At 41.6% G+C, this 15,338-nt stretch overlaps 2 protein-coding genes across 11 annotated transcripts in view; one reads left to right on the top strand and one right to left on the bottom strand.

The window, feature by feature from the left end:
- Positions 1 to 3,575, top strand: part of LOC141011619 (atrial natriuretic peptide receptor 1-like) — a 71,849-nt gene extending 68,274 nt beyond the window's left edge. For all 3 annotated transcript variants that reach the window (XM_073484829.1, XM_073484827.1, XM_073484830.1), the window contains 4 exons: positions 152 to 326; positions 781 to 879; positions 1,278 to 1,527; positions 1,567 to 3,575. In XM_073484829.1, the coding sequence (XP_073340930.1) occupies positions 152 to 326; positions 781 to 879; positions 1,278 to 1,423 (420 nt within the window). In that variant the 3' untranslated portion in view covers positions 1,424 to 1,527; positions 1,567 to 3,575. The remainder of the gene's footprint in view (positions 1 to 151; positions 327 to 780; positions 880 to 1,277; positions 1,528 to 1,566) is intronic.
- Positions 3,576 to 4,384: 809 nt separating this feature from the next.
- The window catches only part of LOC141011617 (NLR family CARD domain-containing protein 3-like), a 30,526-nt gene continuing 19,572 nt past the window's right edge, over positions 4,385 to 15,338 (bottom strand). For 7 of the 8 annotated variants that reach the window (XM_073484819.1, XM_073484826.1, XM_073484820.1 and 4 more), the window contains 8 exons: positions 14,713 to 14,758; positions 14,122 to 14,347; positions 10,575 to 12,357; positions 10,293 to 10,466; positions 9,240 to 9,413; positions 8,975 to 9,148; positions 8,840 to 8,886; positions 4,385 to 7,792 (listed from right to left, as the gene is read on the bottom strand). In XM_073484819.1, coding sequence (XP_073340920.1) covers positions 7,251 to 7,792; positions 8,840 to 8,886; positions 8,975 to 9,148; positions 9,240 to 9,413; positions 10,293 to 10,466; positions 10,575 to 12,357; positions 14,122 to 14,347; positions 14,713 to 14,758 — 3,166 coding nt within the window. In that variant the 3' untranslated portion in view covers positions 4,385 to 7,250. The remainder of the gene's footprint in view (positions 7,793 to 8,839; positions 8,887 to 8,974; positions 9,149 to 9,239; positions 9,414 to 10,292; positions 10,467 to 10,574; positions 12,358 to 14,121; positions 14,348 to 14,712; positions 14,759 to 15,338) is intronic. The other variant, XM_073484818.1, reaches the window with a different exon arrangement.

Below are 15,338 nucleotides of genomic sequence, written 5' to 3'. Positions count from 1 at the left end.
ACCTAAACAACCAAACACATTAAAATGTAAAAAGATGTGTGAATTCATGCAGAGTGGAGCTGAGATAAAACCACAAATACAGATTTCCTCACAGCCAGCAGACTTCCTCTCTGACACTAACCTGTTGTTTGTGGTCGTGTGGCGCCCCCAGGTGGAGACCATCGGCGACGCCTACATGGTGGTGTCGGGGCTGCCGGTGAGGAACGGGAATCTTCACGGCAGAGAGATCGCCCGTATGGCCCTCGCCCTGCTGGACGCCGTCCGAACTTTCAAGATCCGCCACCGATCAGAACAGCAGCTGAAACTGAGGATCGGGATCCACAGCGGTGAGGAGGAGGGTTAATATGTACAATACACATCATCAGTTCGTATTTATCTGACAGGAAAATAACATGTTTCACTCCATTTTCATCAAATCTGTCTCTAATTTTACTGAATGAAATAAAATGTTTGAAGATGAAGAATGAACCCTTCACATCACTTCTATTATCGGGGTCTTTCTAACAGTCTGTCGTTGCCAGGATCGAACACCTCGTCTGTGATTTATAGTCTGATGTTGGACTGACGTGTGTGTGTTGACGAGTGTTTTCTCTGCAGGTTGTTTCTAACAGAATAAAAAATATAAATCGGTGCATAACAGAAGGAAGAGCTGCAGTAAAAGTGAAAATAAAATAAGTGAAGTCTCTAATCAGGAGAAAGGAGATGAAGGAACAGGAGCTGTCTGCGCTCCGCCTCATTTACCTCAGGACAGGTGTATAAACCTCCCTTTGTGTGCTGCAGGTCCGGTGTGTGCAGGTGTTGTGGGTCTGAAGATGCCACGTTACTGTCTGTTCGGTGACACCGTCAACACGTCGTCACGGATGGAGTCCAGCGGAGAAGGTCAGAACTGCAGACACACAAACATGGGAGTATGTGACGACAACCACGTGAACATGTTCACAAATATTCAGCTTCAAAAGCATTTAATGAAATCCATTATTACATCTAAAGTTCAGCTCTGAACACCTCACTCCTCATCAACTACAGGAGTTACACCAACCACAACTGATCCTGCTTCACTTAATATTTGCTTTGAGCTCCACAAGCTGAGTGACATCTAGTCCTGTTATATTCAGACGTCTCTACAGCCGATATCTCTGAAACTCGGGGTGAACTGTCCCTTTAATCTGCTGCCCATGTTTCTAGTCCATCCAGAAACCAGATTAAATAACAGATGTGTTCATGAGTTGACTAATAATCCCCGGTGTGTGTGTGTGTACCTTCATGTGTTTGTGCAGCGCTGAAGATCCACGTGTCGGCGACGACTCGCGACGTCCTGCTGGAGTTCAACTGCTTCCAGTTGGAGCTGAGAGGAGAGATCGACGTCAAGGGAAAAGGGAAGATGACCACCTATTGGCTACTGGGAGAGAGCGACAGCCAATGACAAAACACCTCAGACAGGAGGGCGATGGAGGACAGAGAGGAGGGGACGGAGGAGAGGAAACGAGGGAGCAGGGGAGAGGACGGAGGAGAGGAAGCAGAAGAAAGGTGTGAGGAAGGACAGTAGAGAAAGTCTGCAGAAGAAAGGTGTGAGGAAGGACAGTAGAGAAAGTCTCAGGTTCCTCGTCGCCCTGCAGCAGATCTGTCAGACGACCTGCACCTCCTGGTTGTTTTCTTTTTTCTGAACTAAAGAGACGTGACCACACGTGAAGGAGAAACTGCAAAAACTAAAGGAGCAGGGTGGAAGTGAACAACAGAAAGACAGAGAGCCGAAGAGTGACGGCGTTCTGTGACGATGACGGAGGAAAACATGGTCAGAGAGCTGCAAGGACAAACTGTTCACAGGAAGGAGCTGAAGAGACTCTTTATATTGGCTGTGTCTCAATTCAGGGGCTGCATCCTTCGAAGGGCGCATTTGAAGGCCAATTACATCACAACGCCTTTGCGTGCCCGAAAAAGAGGAAAGAAAAACAGATAATGGCGACATCAAGTGGTGTAGATCGTCACTTTCGCAGGCCTGGGTGGCAGAAATCGTGATGTAAGGGTAAGGGCCCTAGACCGTCCCATTTAACAACGGTGGAAGCGGCTTTCGAAGGTACCTCCGAAGGACTCGCCTTCGGAAGCCGAAAAGGCCGCGTCCTTCGAAGGATGCAGACCCTGAATTGGGACACAGCTATTCTGTGTTCCAGATGTTGCACCTGTGACACTGTCATCGAGTCTGACAGAAAAACTCTTCTCAGACTCAAAGACTGAACGATAAAAGTCTTTTTTCTTTCTTTCGTGTGAAATATGTCAACAGCCCAGAATCAGCTGGTATTTACTGTGTCAGAAGAATCTGTGCTGCTCTTTAACAGAGCTGAGGGAGTTAAAGGAACAGTTCACCCAATAAAGAAAGTCCAGTCATCATCTCCTCCCTCCATGTTGATAAAAGTCAGCCGAGCCAGACTACGAAACTTCACCTGACTTTCATCAGCATGGAGGGAGGAGATGAAGAGTGAGTTTTACATTTTTGGCTGAACTGTTCCTTTAAGATACATTTGCCAAAACAACCAGTTAGTCTTCATCCCTTTCTTTTCCTTTTCTCTCATAAACAATAAAAATAAAGTTTAAAAGACATTTCAGAAGGAATATAAATCTTTGTATGTTTTGTCATCTGTGTCTTCTTCACTTTGCTGTAATGAGCTCTTTGCTGCCCCCCTGAGGCTGGAGGGCTAAAAACACCCGCTGCTCCCCGACAGTAAGGACAATGGGTGTTTTTCTTCCAACTGCCACGAGGGGCAACAATGAGCTCGTTCCACACTTAATAACAAACATACAAAGACAACTATGAGATTTATGGTTCAATGAAAATGTGTTTAAACTGTAGTTCTACAGGAGGAAAGAGTTAAGGGACGAAGACTAGCTGAGCGGATGAGTCGGCCTCGATTAAATTAGCAGTATTAGTTAACAACACTGAAACGTGACGTCTGGCTTTGCAAAATTACAGAATCCAAAGAAAAGTGTGCAGCTCCTCCTCGGCTCTGAAATACCTGGAAGCTGTCTATAAATATACAAATGTCTCTTGAATAAAAAGTTACATTAAGTTTTGTTTTCTTCACACCGAGTTCCTTTTCTGTACAATTAAATCTCATAAAGTTCAGTGACGCCGCGCTGCAGGGAGCTAACAGCGCGTCTGCAGGGGATCGGACCTGTGACGTCGGACACCGTCTGGACCTCCATTAACCAGGAGGAGGACTGAAACTAAACAACTGTTTTCTTGTGGATTCATGAACTGAAAAAGCCTCAAAAATGTAAACGTGTCTTAATGTTAAAAAAAAAAAACTGATATTTTTGTAAAGTGACATCACATGTGTGTTTCATGTGGAGGAGCAGTTTCAGAATATACGTCTAGTTTTTGAAAAATGATCTTTAACTGAAGCTCATCGTGTCTGAAGAGATTCTAGTCCTTCACAGGTCGACTCGGTCGTTCTGTGCTGTCATTCTGCATTAGGCTGAAGTTTAGCTTCAGTTCAGGCGATGAGCCATTTGTTGTTACTGGAGATCGAAGCAGCAGTGTGTTTGTTTGTACTGACCTGAATAAAGTGCTGTTTGTTGCAGTCTTCTGGCGTCGTTACTGTTTAAAGAGGAAGAGATAAACATTTATAACATGGTGACAGAATATACAGCGTTGTATTCTGTAGTCCTAAAGCCCAGAGATCAGTTAGCATGTTAGCACTTGCTGTCCCCTCGTCTCAAAGTCTGAGTGTGTTGAATGTGTTTTCAGTTAAATGAGTGAAATAAGGTGTGTGGTTCCCACAGGCTGAACATATTTACTAACATTAGCTTTTTACTGCTACACATTTAATTTACACTTCAAACATCACAGAGTGGAGTTCATCTGTGAAGATTATCTTGTATTACTGTCAGATAACTTTACATCACGTCCACACTGAATCAGTTAAATATACGTTCTGTTACATCATGTCAACAAACCTCGTACCTGTCAGCTGTGTGCTGGAGATCAGATTTGAGACTGTTGGGAATTGATGGGCAATAAAACTGGTTTAAAATGGCCTCACACGGGGCACCATTGTTGGAAGTTGATGGTAGGGCAGGTGTTGTTATTAGAAATTCAGGGACCAGTAAACAGACCAAAAATAGTCTCAAAGAAGGGTTCACTTTAAATGTAAATATTTGTAAAATATTTACAATTAAAGGAATGGTGAAGGAAATGAATCTGAGCACTGACCATCACAACCAGTAAATACCACAAGCAGGGCCGGCCCGTGCATACCTGCCGCTCTAGGCGAAAAACTGAAGAAAAAGTAAATAAAAGTAAAACTAAATAAAAAATAACCTTAAAAAATAGAAAGACATTAAATTCAACTTCTGTTAAATTGTGCACAAACTAAAGTCGAGTCAATGATAAATTCACTTTACCTTTATTTAAAATATAAAATCTGAATCAAGAGATTAAAGATGACGGGTTAATAAGTTCACAGGATCGTTGCACAGATAAAAAAAAACAGAGTTGGACTGTTTAACATGAACCGATATTTCTGTTACTGGAAATAAAATAACTGCTGGTCACACAGAAAGTAAAACACATGAATTCTGAGTAGAATATGGACATTGTTGCGCTGCTGCCACCTGGTGGCACCATCAACGCTTCACTGTTCACACACTGATCCTGTGTAATTACTAAACTGTCATTCTTAAATCCATTGGCATCATTTCATTACAAGTAAAAACATACACAGAAATATATTATTTTAAAAAAATATAGTCCAATATATGTATTTGTTTCTATATATATACATACATACATACATACATACGTTATAAGACATAAATGCATAAAAACAGGTAGCAGTTAGCTCACTATCAGAGAGGAGGCACTTTTCTCTTGATAATCTCGCCGAGTCCTGCGGTGAGTTTTGCTAAAGGTTCATTTATGCTCAGAGTTAGATGCAGATACAGACGAGCCTTCTGTTTGTATTTCTGCACGTTTTCTGAAAGCTTACGAATACGGACCAACGGAGCAGAACCTCCAGGAGTCATAGGGGGGCAGTTTAGCTAAAAGTTCAAGAGAGACACGACCACAGGACACGAGGAAGAAGTTCTAAAAATGCTGGAACTTCTTGAGGAGAAGTTTCGTGAGCTGGTGAGAAGTTTGAAACATCTGGATGATGTTACTTCACAGAGACAAACAGTCACTCCAGAACAGCTGGGAGGAGACTGGATGGAGGTGAAGGAAAAGTGAAGGTCTGTGCAACACCACTTTGACTCTGAGCGGCGCCCTCTAGTCGCCTGGAGGTACGTGGGCAGTGATGTTTTGTTGTTTGAAACAGACGGATCTATTTTCGTATGTAAATAGAGCATAAATGAGCCTGAAGGCCATCAACAGCTAACGGAGCTAAACGCACAGCAGGACTGAGTTTGTGTTCAGAGGAGAATGAAGTTTTTACAGTAAACTGCAGTTTAAAGTCTACTTAAAGTAGGGTCTTAAAGTACAGTCTGGAAGGGAAAAGTACTTTGAATGGTAAAACTTCCCTACCAACTAAAGTCAAGGAACAATATTTTGATTTTCAGACAGTTAGAAACTGTTTTTCTGGGCAGTGGAGTGGTGAAAAAAGTTAGGGCCCAGGTCCACACTGTGGCTTTGCTCTCAGGAGCGCTGAGATTGTCTCTACAACAACAATATGTTGACAGCCACACTGATCCTCTGAGGTTCTCCTCTAAGATCTGTTTGTTTTTTATTTGACATCGGGACATCAGAGTGAGGAGGATGTGGGTGATGACATGCGACAAAAATCCGGTGAATATCATCGCCGAGGCCAGGAATGACGTCTGCAGAGCCTTTCTGAAAAGTTGAGATTTTCAACTGGAGGCACTCGATGCTCGCTCTTCATTGGGAACAATTGAAAAAAGACGCTTTGTGGACACGGGGCCTCAGTCTGGAGTCCTGATGTGAGAACATTTTTGGTTGCGATCAAGAGCAGAACATCCTCATCTTCTTTATCATCACAAACGCTCTGAAGATCACACGCTCAGAAACAACACGTATGGAGCTCAGCAAAATGTGACAACTACACTATACTACAATATCTACAGTGGCATCACTGACGATCACCTTCTTTCATCTGGTACATCCTGGTTGACTTGACATGTGGCAACGATACATCACTGATACAGTCATCAAATCAAACTCCATAGCAACCATCCCAAAAACACCTTACGATGCCCTCGACAACCATTACAACCACATGGAAACGTACTAGCAACCATCTTGAACAGCATCCACAAAGGAAAACTCCCTCACATGAAGAAAAGTTCACCTGCTCGTCACCTCAGCAACTGACCGGCTCAGCACTGAGCAACCAGCCAGTTTTCTTACCACTTATCACTTTAAAACAATTTCAAAAAACAAACTTGCTACTTCTCTTTAAAATATATACAAAATAAAATAAAGTGGAGCTGGAAACACTAGATTTCTGGTTTTCTGATATAGATAACATCTGATATTCATACATGTTTTGCTAAATGCGGTTATCAAACACGTGTAATGGACGGCATATAACATGAGCTTGAATGTCTAAAAGGACATCAGTACAATGAAACAAGAAACTTAACTGGGAATTTAATTATCATAAATGACCTCCAGACTAACTGCTAGTTTTGGGTCAACTCCAGCTGAATGAGGTCTCCTATCTACCGCCAGTGAAAGTGTTGTTATTAATAAGAAAGGACAGCGTCAAACGTGCATCTAGACGTATACACTGAAATAACATCATGGAGAAAGACAGTTAAACTGTACAGAGGCTAATGCGTGATGTGGGGGTTTTCTACCTGGAGGTTAGTGTGAACAAACATTGTGACCATGAAAATGTTCCTCCAGTCCAAAGAGCCTAATGATTATTATTGGTTGTTTAAATTGTGTCTTTATCGAACTGTTTTCTGCATCTGACACAGTTGAAACTGGCTCTTTAAACTTGTGTGTTTAACTAACGTCCAGTTTCTACTTGGACCTTCTCAGCCGTGTTACAGTTGCTGGAGCTGATCATGGCCGTTCTAGACAACGCTTGTGTTTTCACCGGCGTGCTCACACGGCCGCTAAACAAGTGATTAATACATGAAAATTGCTACATAGACCCCTTTAAATACAAATATACTGACTTAATATTGTCAGTGAGAGAGCAACATGCCTACAACTTATTGCAACAGTTTACTTTGTGACTAATCATCAATCGTTTAATTGCATGGATCCTTGATTCAGTCCTTTCTTTGCCAAGTTATTCCAGCTGACACAGCCTCACTGAGGAGCCCTTTCCCCACACCCTGAATATTGGGTAGAGAGGCTGAGTGAACGTGGTGACGAAGGTGTGCAGGTGTGTGAGCGACCTTCCAGAAGAAACTCTGTAGAAGGACAGGATGCCGGCCTGCCAGTCCAGATACACTGCCAGTCCACAAGAATCACCCAGAGGGACCGGGAGGACGATGCTCTCGAAGTTGTGATACGCACGGTAGCCATTCCCAGAGCAGTGCAGACTCCAAGATACTCCATTGTATCCCATCACACAGTCGTTTTCTGGCCCTTTGCGACCGATGCTGTTGTAGGTCACTCCGATCCCGGCCCATTTTCCTTCCCACTCCACCTCCCAGTAACAGCGGCCCTGCAGGCCCTGCTGGGACAGGACTTGGGCCCAGTAGTCAAACCTGTCATCGTGATCGGGGTACGGCTGCTCTTCAACGCCCTGGAGAACTTTCTGTTGGTCGTCGGAGAGGATGAGGAGTTTGTGAGCAGTGTTAGGATCCATTCTTAGCTCACATGCATCTGGTTTAAGGAAGAAACCAAAGGAGTTAGACATCTTTAACGACAATTTATACAACTCAGCCATAGATTATACCTGCTCCTATATGGCTGGTGGGTGTCCTTATCTCAGGAAAACTCAAACTAGATCAGGTTAACAGTAGCTGCGTTTACATGGACCCCAATACTCCACTAATAATCAGGATAGAAATGCCTCATGTAACCACTTCACTCAGAGCATAGCGATCAGTATGAATTTTAAATCAGATGAGAAGGGTGGTGTAAACCTTTAGATGTGCATTATGTAAGAATTTTATACAAAATTACTCAAAAAAGAATTGAAATTATCATTATAATGTGAAGAAGCAACAGTTTTGACATTATGACGCACGTGCATTGCGTTGCACAGATAGCCACTTAAGTCCGGCCAGGTCCAAATCTCCTGTGCTTCCTGTACACTGGTTCGGTTCGCCAAAACTACGCCTCTGATACTGCCTCCGGAGGCGCATCAGAGGCGCATCAGAGGCGCAGCGAACTTTCACCCCTCGCAAAGACAAGGCCACAACCCCCACGACATCAACGCAGAGTCAGACATCGATCTCAGACACACTGTATAATACGACTCCTTATCCTTAAAATTCGGACAGGCACAACAAAATAACAGCTGCCATTGGATACTTTTTAGCTAAAGATATACACCCTATCGTTTGTCTTATTTTATTTTCTAAGTATATTTATTTTATTCATTAAATATTTTATAGAAATTGCAGAACAGTTGGATACATATTTGTACATTATTTTCGATTTGAACATTTCATGTATTTTTTTGATAGAAATGCTGAATAAATGCATCATGTTTCCAAACTCAAAAATATTCGTTTAAATAATCGTGATTTCAATATTGACCAAAATAATCGTGATTATGATTTTTTCCATAATCGAGCAGCCCTAGTTCACTGTATGAAAAATGTCTACAACCACAATCACAAAGTTCATTTTCAGTTTCCAAACATCATCAGAAAGGTTTCTACTCATCAATGACTGACTTTTACACAAAAATTCACAACTTACGTCGTCGTAGTCCTGGTTTAAACCAGTGTTCTGCATTGTGGTCGACTCTGTGGGGCAGATAGAAACACATCAGCCTGGATAATGTCCCAGCAGCAAAGACACAAAACAAAAACAACATTAGACTGTGTTCTTTACCTGAGTTTAGTTAATTCACATCGTCCTTCCTCCAGAGCTTCAGAGATGAGCTTCACTCCTGACTCTCCGAGGTGATTGTAGCTCAGGTCCAGCTCGCTCAGGTACGATGGGTTGGACTTCACCGCCGAGGCCAAAGAGACACAACCTTTCTCTGTGATGTTACAGAAGGACAACCTGTGACAGAGTGACAGAATTCATCCTTAACTGGCGGTTGATACGCTTAAAAAATACTAAACAAGGATTAATAGTCTTCTCTGAGTGATACCTCAGAGTTTCCAGTTTACAGCACACATTTCCCAGTCCAGTGGAGAGCAGCTGCACTCCTGAGTCCTCAATGTCGTTGTCACTCAAGTCCAGCTCTCCAAGATGTGATGTGGGACAGCTCAGGACTGAAGCCAGTTTCTCACAGCCTCTCTGGGTGAGTCCGCATCGGTTCAGCCTGAAAGGACAAACAGCATAATAATAATAAATGAAATATAACGTTCAGTAGAGCCTGGTGCCTCAGTATCATTTAGTTATATCTTATTGATCACAAAGCAAAGCACAAGCCTAACCTCCGTCTTTTGGTTTCATCAGACATGCTACCAAAAATACCACAAAGCTAAGTCACACCTAAAAAAATATGATTAGAAACTTGTTGGCTGCGCTGAATTTGCAGGCTTTTGTATGTGATTGTATTATATTGCTTGGTCTTAATAAATTAGTAGTGAAACACAGTTTGAAAAACGTGATAATACTGTGGGGTCTAAAAGTCCAAGACCGCACTAAAATCTTGAATATTGTCAGTAAGCCTGGCAAAAAAAATCAGAAAGGCCTTTGTCAGCGTTAAATCACATCTAGACTAAAGGTTTCTAAGGGGGCAGTGCAGGAACTCTAAAACACTTTACAGAAACTGGATCAGTTGTACCCAAAGTGTCACCAAACCATACAAACTTTGCTAAATACACAACACGAGACTCCAATCAGCAGTCATCCTGTCAAAAGGCTTTCTTGTAGTGTAGTGTAGGATGAGGAGCAGTTTCTAAACCACTTCTCAGGAGGAAAACAAGGACAAACACTTGAGGTGGGCTAAGACATACCAGAGTTTCACAGTGGATGATGAAAAAAGTCTATTTACTGATGAATCCAAGCTATAGATTAGTGTCAGTAACAGAGGGATGTATATGAGGAGACGAACAGGAGAGAGAATGATACCACAGTGTTTCAAACCAACAGTGAAACATGGTGGTGGGAAGATTCAAGGGCTGAGCCTTAGACGTGGGGCTGTTTCCAGATGTTTTGTTAAGTCACATTATCGTCAGCTTCAGCATCGACTCACCTCAATGTCTTCAGTCTGCAGTTTGGGCTCTGGAGTCCGGGGCAGAGATGCTCGATTCCTGAGTCTTGTAAGCTGTTGTCACTCAAGTTTAAATGAGTCAGCTCATTAGAGCTCGAGCTGAGAGTGGAGGCCAGCACCTCAGAGCAGTCTGCAGTGAGATTACAATCATTCAACCTGATAAACAGAAAGACAAAGTTAACTTGTAGTTAAAAATCTGTGGTGGACAGGTTCAAGTGATAATTCTTAAAAATGAATAATTAGAAAATGATGTGAGACACTTGCTTTGCTGATCTGGATGCTTTGATGGCTGGTAGGAGCCTGAGAAGGCCTTCCTTTGTTCTGGAGTATTTCTTGAGGTGGATCTCCTCTGGTTTCTCCGTTGAGGTCAGCAAAACAAAGACCAGAGCTGCCCACTGAGCTGCAGAGCGGTCGTCCATCACCAAGTCTCGGTCTGAGTCCAAGTCACTCTGGATCTCCTCCACCAGAGAGTGGTCGTTCAACTCGTTCAGACAGTGAAAGAGATTGATGTACTTCTCTGGATGTTGAGACTGATTTACTTCCTTCTTGATGTGCTCGATGGTTTCCCAGTGACTTTGTGTGTTGCTGGTTTCTACCTGAATCTTCAGGCCTCTGAGCAGATCCTGACTGGACTCCAGAGAGAGTCCGAGGAGGAAACGCAGGAAGAGATCCAGGTGGCCATTTTCACTTTGTAAGGCTCTGTCCACTGCAGCTTTGTGCAAGTCAAATACAGACTTGGTTTGGACCATCTGTTTAGGTTCCTCCATCAACAGGTTCACACCTTTGACCGTGTACATCACATGGACGTACAAAGCTGCGAGAAACTCTTGGACAGACAGATGCACAAAGCAGAAGACTTTATGCTGCATACAGCACTCTTCCCTAAAGACTTCAGTGCACACTCCTGAGTAGACAGACGCTTGTTTGACATCAATACCACAGTCTTTAAGATCTTCCTCGTAGAAGATCAAGTTGCCTTTCTCCAGCTGCTTGAAGGCCAACTTCCCAAGTGACATAATCACCTCGTTATTCTCCTGGGAGTCCAGTTGTTGATCTTCACAGTACTTGACTTGCTTCTGAGCGGTCTGATGTGACAGAAAGTGGATGTACATCTGAGTCAAAGTCTTTGGCATTTTTCCTCCTGCTGCTTTGGCACACATTTCTCCCAGGACGATAGAGGAAATCCAGCAAAACACTGGTACATGGCACATGATGTAGAGACTTCTTGCAGACTTTATGTTTGCGATTACTCTCTTGGCTAAAGTTGCATCCTCAATTTTCTTGTTGAAGTACTCCTCCTTCTGTAGCTTGTTGAAGCCTCGTATCTCGGTCGTCCGATCCACATACTGTCGAGGGATGCAGCTAGCTGCAGCAGGTCGGGTAGTTATCCACAGTTTTGCCTCTGGTAACAAGTTTCCTGCAATGAGGTTTGTCAGCAGCACGTCCACTGAGGCGGACTGTGTAGCATCACAGCATCTCTCATTTCCCTTGAAATCCAGAGGGAGTCTGCACTCATCGAAACCGTCCAGTACAAACAGGACTTTGCACATCTTCAGTTCTATTAGAGATTCTTTCAGGCCTGGAGAGAAGTCGTACAGGAGCTCCATCAAACTTCTTCTTTCATTTTTGATCAAATTCAGCTCCCTAAAAGGAAGTGAAAACAGGAGCTGGATGTCTTGATTGGTCTTCTCCTCTGACCAGTCCAGCATGAACTTCTGTACTGACACAGTTTTGCCGATGCCTGCTATCCCCTTGGTGAGCACCGTTCTGATTGGTTTGCCTTGTTGATTGGGTAAGGGCTTGATGATGTCCTCACACTTGATCTGAGTTTCCGAAGACTTGCGTCTATTGAACTCTGTCTCAATTTGTCTCACTTCATGTTCTCTGTTGACCTCTCCGCTGTCCCCATCAGTCAGGTAGAGCTTAGTATAAATCTTTTCAAGAGGCACAGGCCACTGCTGTGTAGTTCCTTCCGATATTAATTCATTCTTTCTCTTCAGTGAAGATCTTAGTTTCTTCTGGTACATGAAAATTGCTCCATAATGACCTAACAGGACAGAAATGTGTAACATCAACAACAAGAACAATTTGTCATGTGCTTATCCCTCTTGGTATCCTTGCTATCAGTTCTGATGTGGTTGAAATGCTCATTACATTGCTAAACTTGACTTAACTTTCACTCTATGATATGTTTTTACACTTGCCTCAACATTCATCTACTTGAGATGCATTTTATCCGCCAGATAACAGGAGATTTTAATTATTATTTATTATTCCCCCAATATAACTGGTGGCACTGTCGCTTAAAAGTCTGTTTGCTATCCACCACTAACACAAAGAAGACAAGGAAGAGAGGGGGTAGGGGGAGTAGAATGACAATAAGTACAGCACGCTAGCGATTCAAAGAAAATGTCGCCCATATGGACATTTTTCAGAGGAAGACAATACGATTGCAATTTGCAATACATGTTCTGCAAGAGTTCAGGGACGAGCGATAAAGTCAACAAATCTTAAAAGGTTGTAATTGCCATGAAAGTCTATTAAAGAAACAAGGAGCAGCAGCAACCAGCTTTGCCACACTAAAAAAGATGAGTGCTCCACTGCCTACAGAAGTGCCTATTCAACAGGCGTTTGAAAACTGCAGGAAGTTTTCTAAAGATAACCCAAAGGCCAAACCATAACAGACATGAGCACAGATTTTTTTTGCACTTCACGAGCAGCCCTTTTCCCAAATTCCATTTTATTTTTTCCCAAATTCCATTTTTTCCGTTTAAATTTTTGGGAATCCGTTTTTTTTTTTTACCTTTTACTCTTATTTTACTACCAAAAACAGTGTGTTTTTAATGTAAATGACTAAAATGTAAACAAATTAAATAGAAATTAACTTAAATTTATTGAGGTGACAACAACACATTCGTATAATACTGTACCGTACAGTACATTAAAGTCCATCAAAAACAAGCAGCAAGTAATGAAACTTTAGTTGACTTGTCATAAAACAACAACCAAACATTTTAAACTTCTTCAAAATTAACTTAAACAAGTTATTTAAGCTGTAGGACTAGGTAGTCCTTGTGAGCTACTCTCTCTTCAAGTTTCCCACCTATCGCACAAAGGCGTGGGCAGCCGCTTAGCGGCCAATTCCGCGTTTCAGTCCGCGATTCCATGATAGCGGAAATCATAGGGCCTTACTACCTGCCCTGTATGATGTGGTTGCTTTATTTAATATAACTGACGGGTCTCATTTGATTATGTCAACGCACTTATTTTAAAAGAATAAAGTGCTAAATAAAAACTAAAGTATGTGTGACGTTTTTCAATGTATTTTACTAGAGAAAATAAATGAATATTTGAAGAGTCAGAACTGTTCTTTGGTTTTGTGGGTTGTAGTGACATCATATAGATGTTAGAGCTCAACTCTTAACTAAAACTCTTAGATCTTAACTCACTACAGCTTAGCATTTTTTACCTGAGTTCACCTGAGGTACCTAAGGTACACATAAACTATATTTTTGGAACTTTTTAAAACACAAATATGTAAACGAACAATTACCGTCTTGTATCAGTTATTGGTTGCAATCAGCTATTAATAATTATCAGCTATGGTATTCGGTTGAAAAAAATCTATATCGTGCATCCCTAATGCTAATGTCAAAATTTCACCTTATCAATCAATCAATCTTTATTGACACCTCAGAAATTGTCAAATTGGTAAGAAACTTGACGTGTAACATTCACTGAATATCATTAGTCAGACTTCGTTACCTCTCCTAACAAACACAAACTCATAAAGTAACATGCAGTCTCTTACTTCGCTCAAGAGTGTGAGCATGTTCATCCTCCTTCATGGACCTCAAGATGTGGAGGGCAATCTTCAGAGCTGCTTCTTTAGTTTCTTCATCAGTCTCCACCAGTTGATCATCGAGTACGTCCACCTGCTTGTCTTCTTCAAACAATTCTTTGTGTTTTGCAGAAAGGACCTTCTTATGGGTTCTCAGAGCTTTCTTTAATAAAGTGACGGCTTTAGATTCAAAGTCCTGACAAAAATCATGAAAATGTTTAATCAAAATATCAGCATCCTATTCCCTCAGGTGTAGGTCTACATCATACAGTATTAGCTGTTATATTTTCTATAATTTCAATTTTACTGTAATGACACTATAATCATTGTGCAAAAACACTAAAGAGCTAGCGAGATGTCTGTACTGAGTCAATATCTGCTTTACTATGTCATGTATTCATGGTATTAAATGGATCAACAAATCTGCACATAATTTCCTACTTTTAATTATTTGTGTGACCCTTTCACTACTTTATGAACATCTGTGACTTGCAGAAACAGTCATGATGAACAAAAAATAGTCAATTATGAAGATAAGTGGATGTTTAAATCACTGCCTACCTTCAGGGTGTCCTGGTTCTGCTGCATGCTTTCTGCATTCTGGTCACTGAAAAAGTAAGCATCCATATCTTAGTCCATATTTTAGTACAAGCAGTATCCAAAAATGAGTTTTTGTTGTCCCTTTCGATTTAAATATTCTACCTATTGCATCCAGAAAACTTAAATCCAATGGAAGCCCATTTCTGCACATGATTTTTAAGATTTAGCTTTTTCTATCTCTTATCCAACTTCAATTTATTTATAAATTCATGTAATTTTTGGATCTTGATTTATGAGATCATAGATTTGATTTAACATGTATTTATATCATGTTTGTTTGATGTTCTGACATTGTTTTTCATGTACTTTTTACTGATCATCTAATTGCATTGGATCTTATTTCCCTTGACAGTTTGGATGATTAACCACACCTGCCACCATAGAGCTTGTTATGTCACAATGTGCATGATGAGTAAATATGGTTGTGGTTTTCAAACAGTCTGACCCAATGAAGATCCAAACGGGATTTAAACCTTGTCCTTATTAACCCACTGTGGCACAAAGCAAGTTTGTAATTTCTGAATGTAGCCCAGTCTAAAAATGATTTTTTCTACTTTTGCACTATTAAAACACAACATTGCATTGTT

The sequence above is a fragment of the Pagrus major genome, chromosome 17, assembly GCF_040436345.1.
Source record: "Pagrus major chromosome 17, Pma_NU_1.0".
NCBI lineage: Eukaryota > Metazoa > Chordata > Actinopteri > Spariformes > Sparidae > Pagrus > Pagrus major.
The sequence above is the reverse complement of the archived record's forward strand: the minus strand, read 5'-3'. Positions and strand labels throughout refer to the sequence as shown.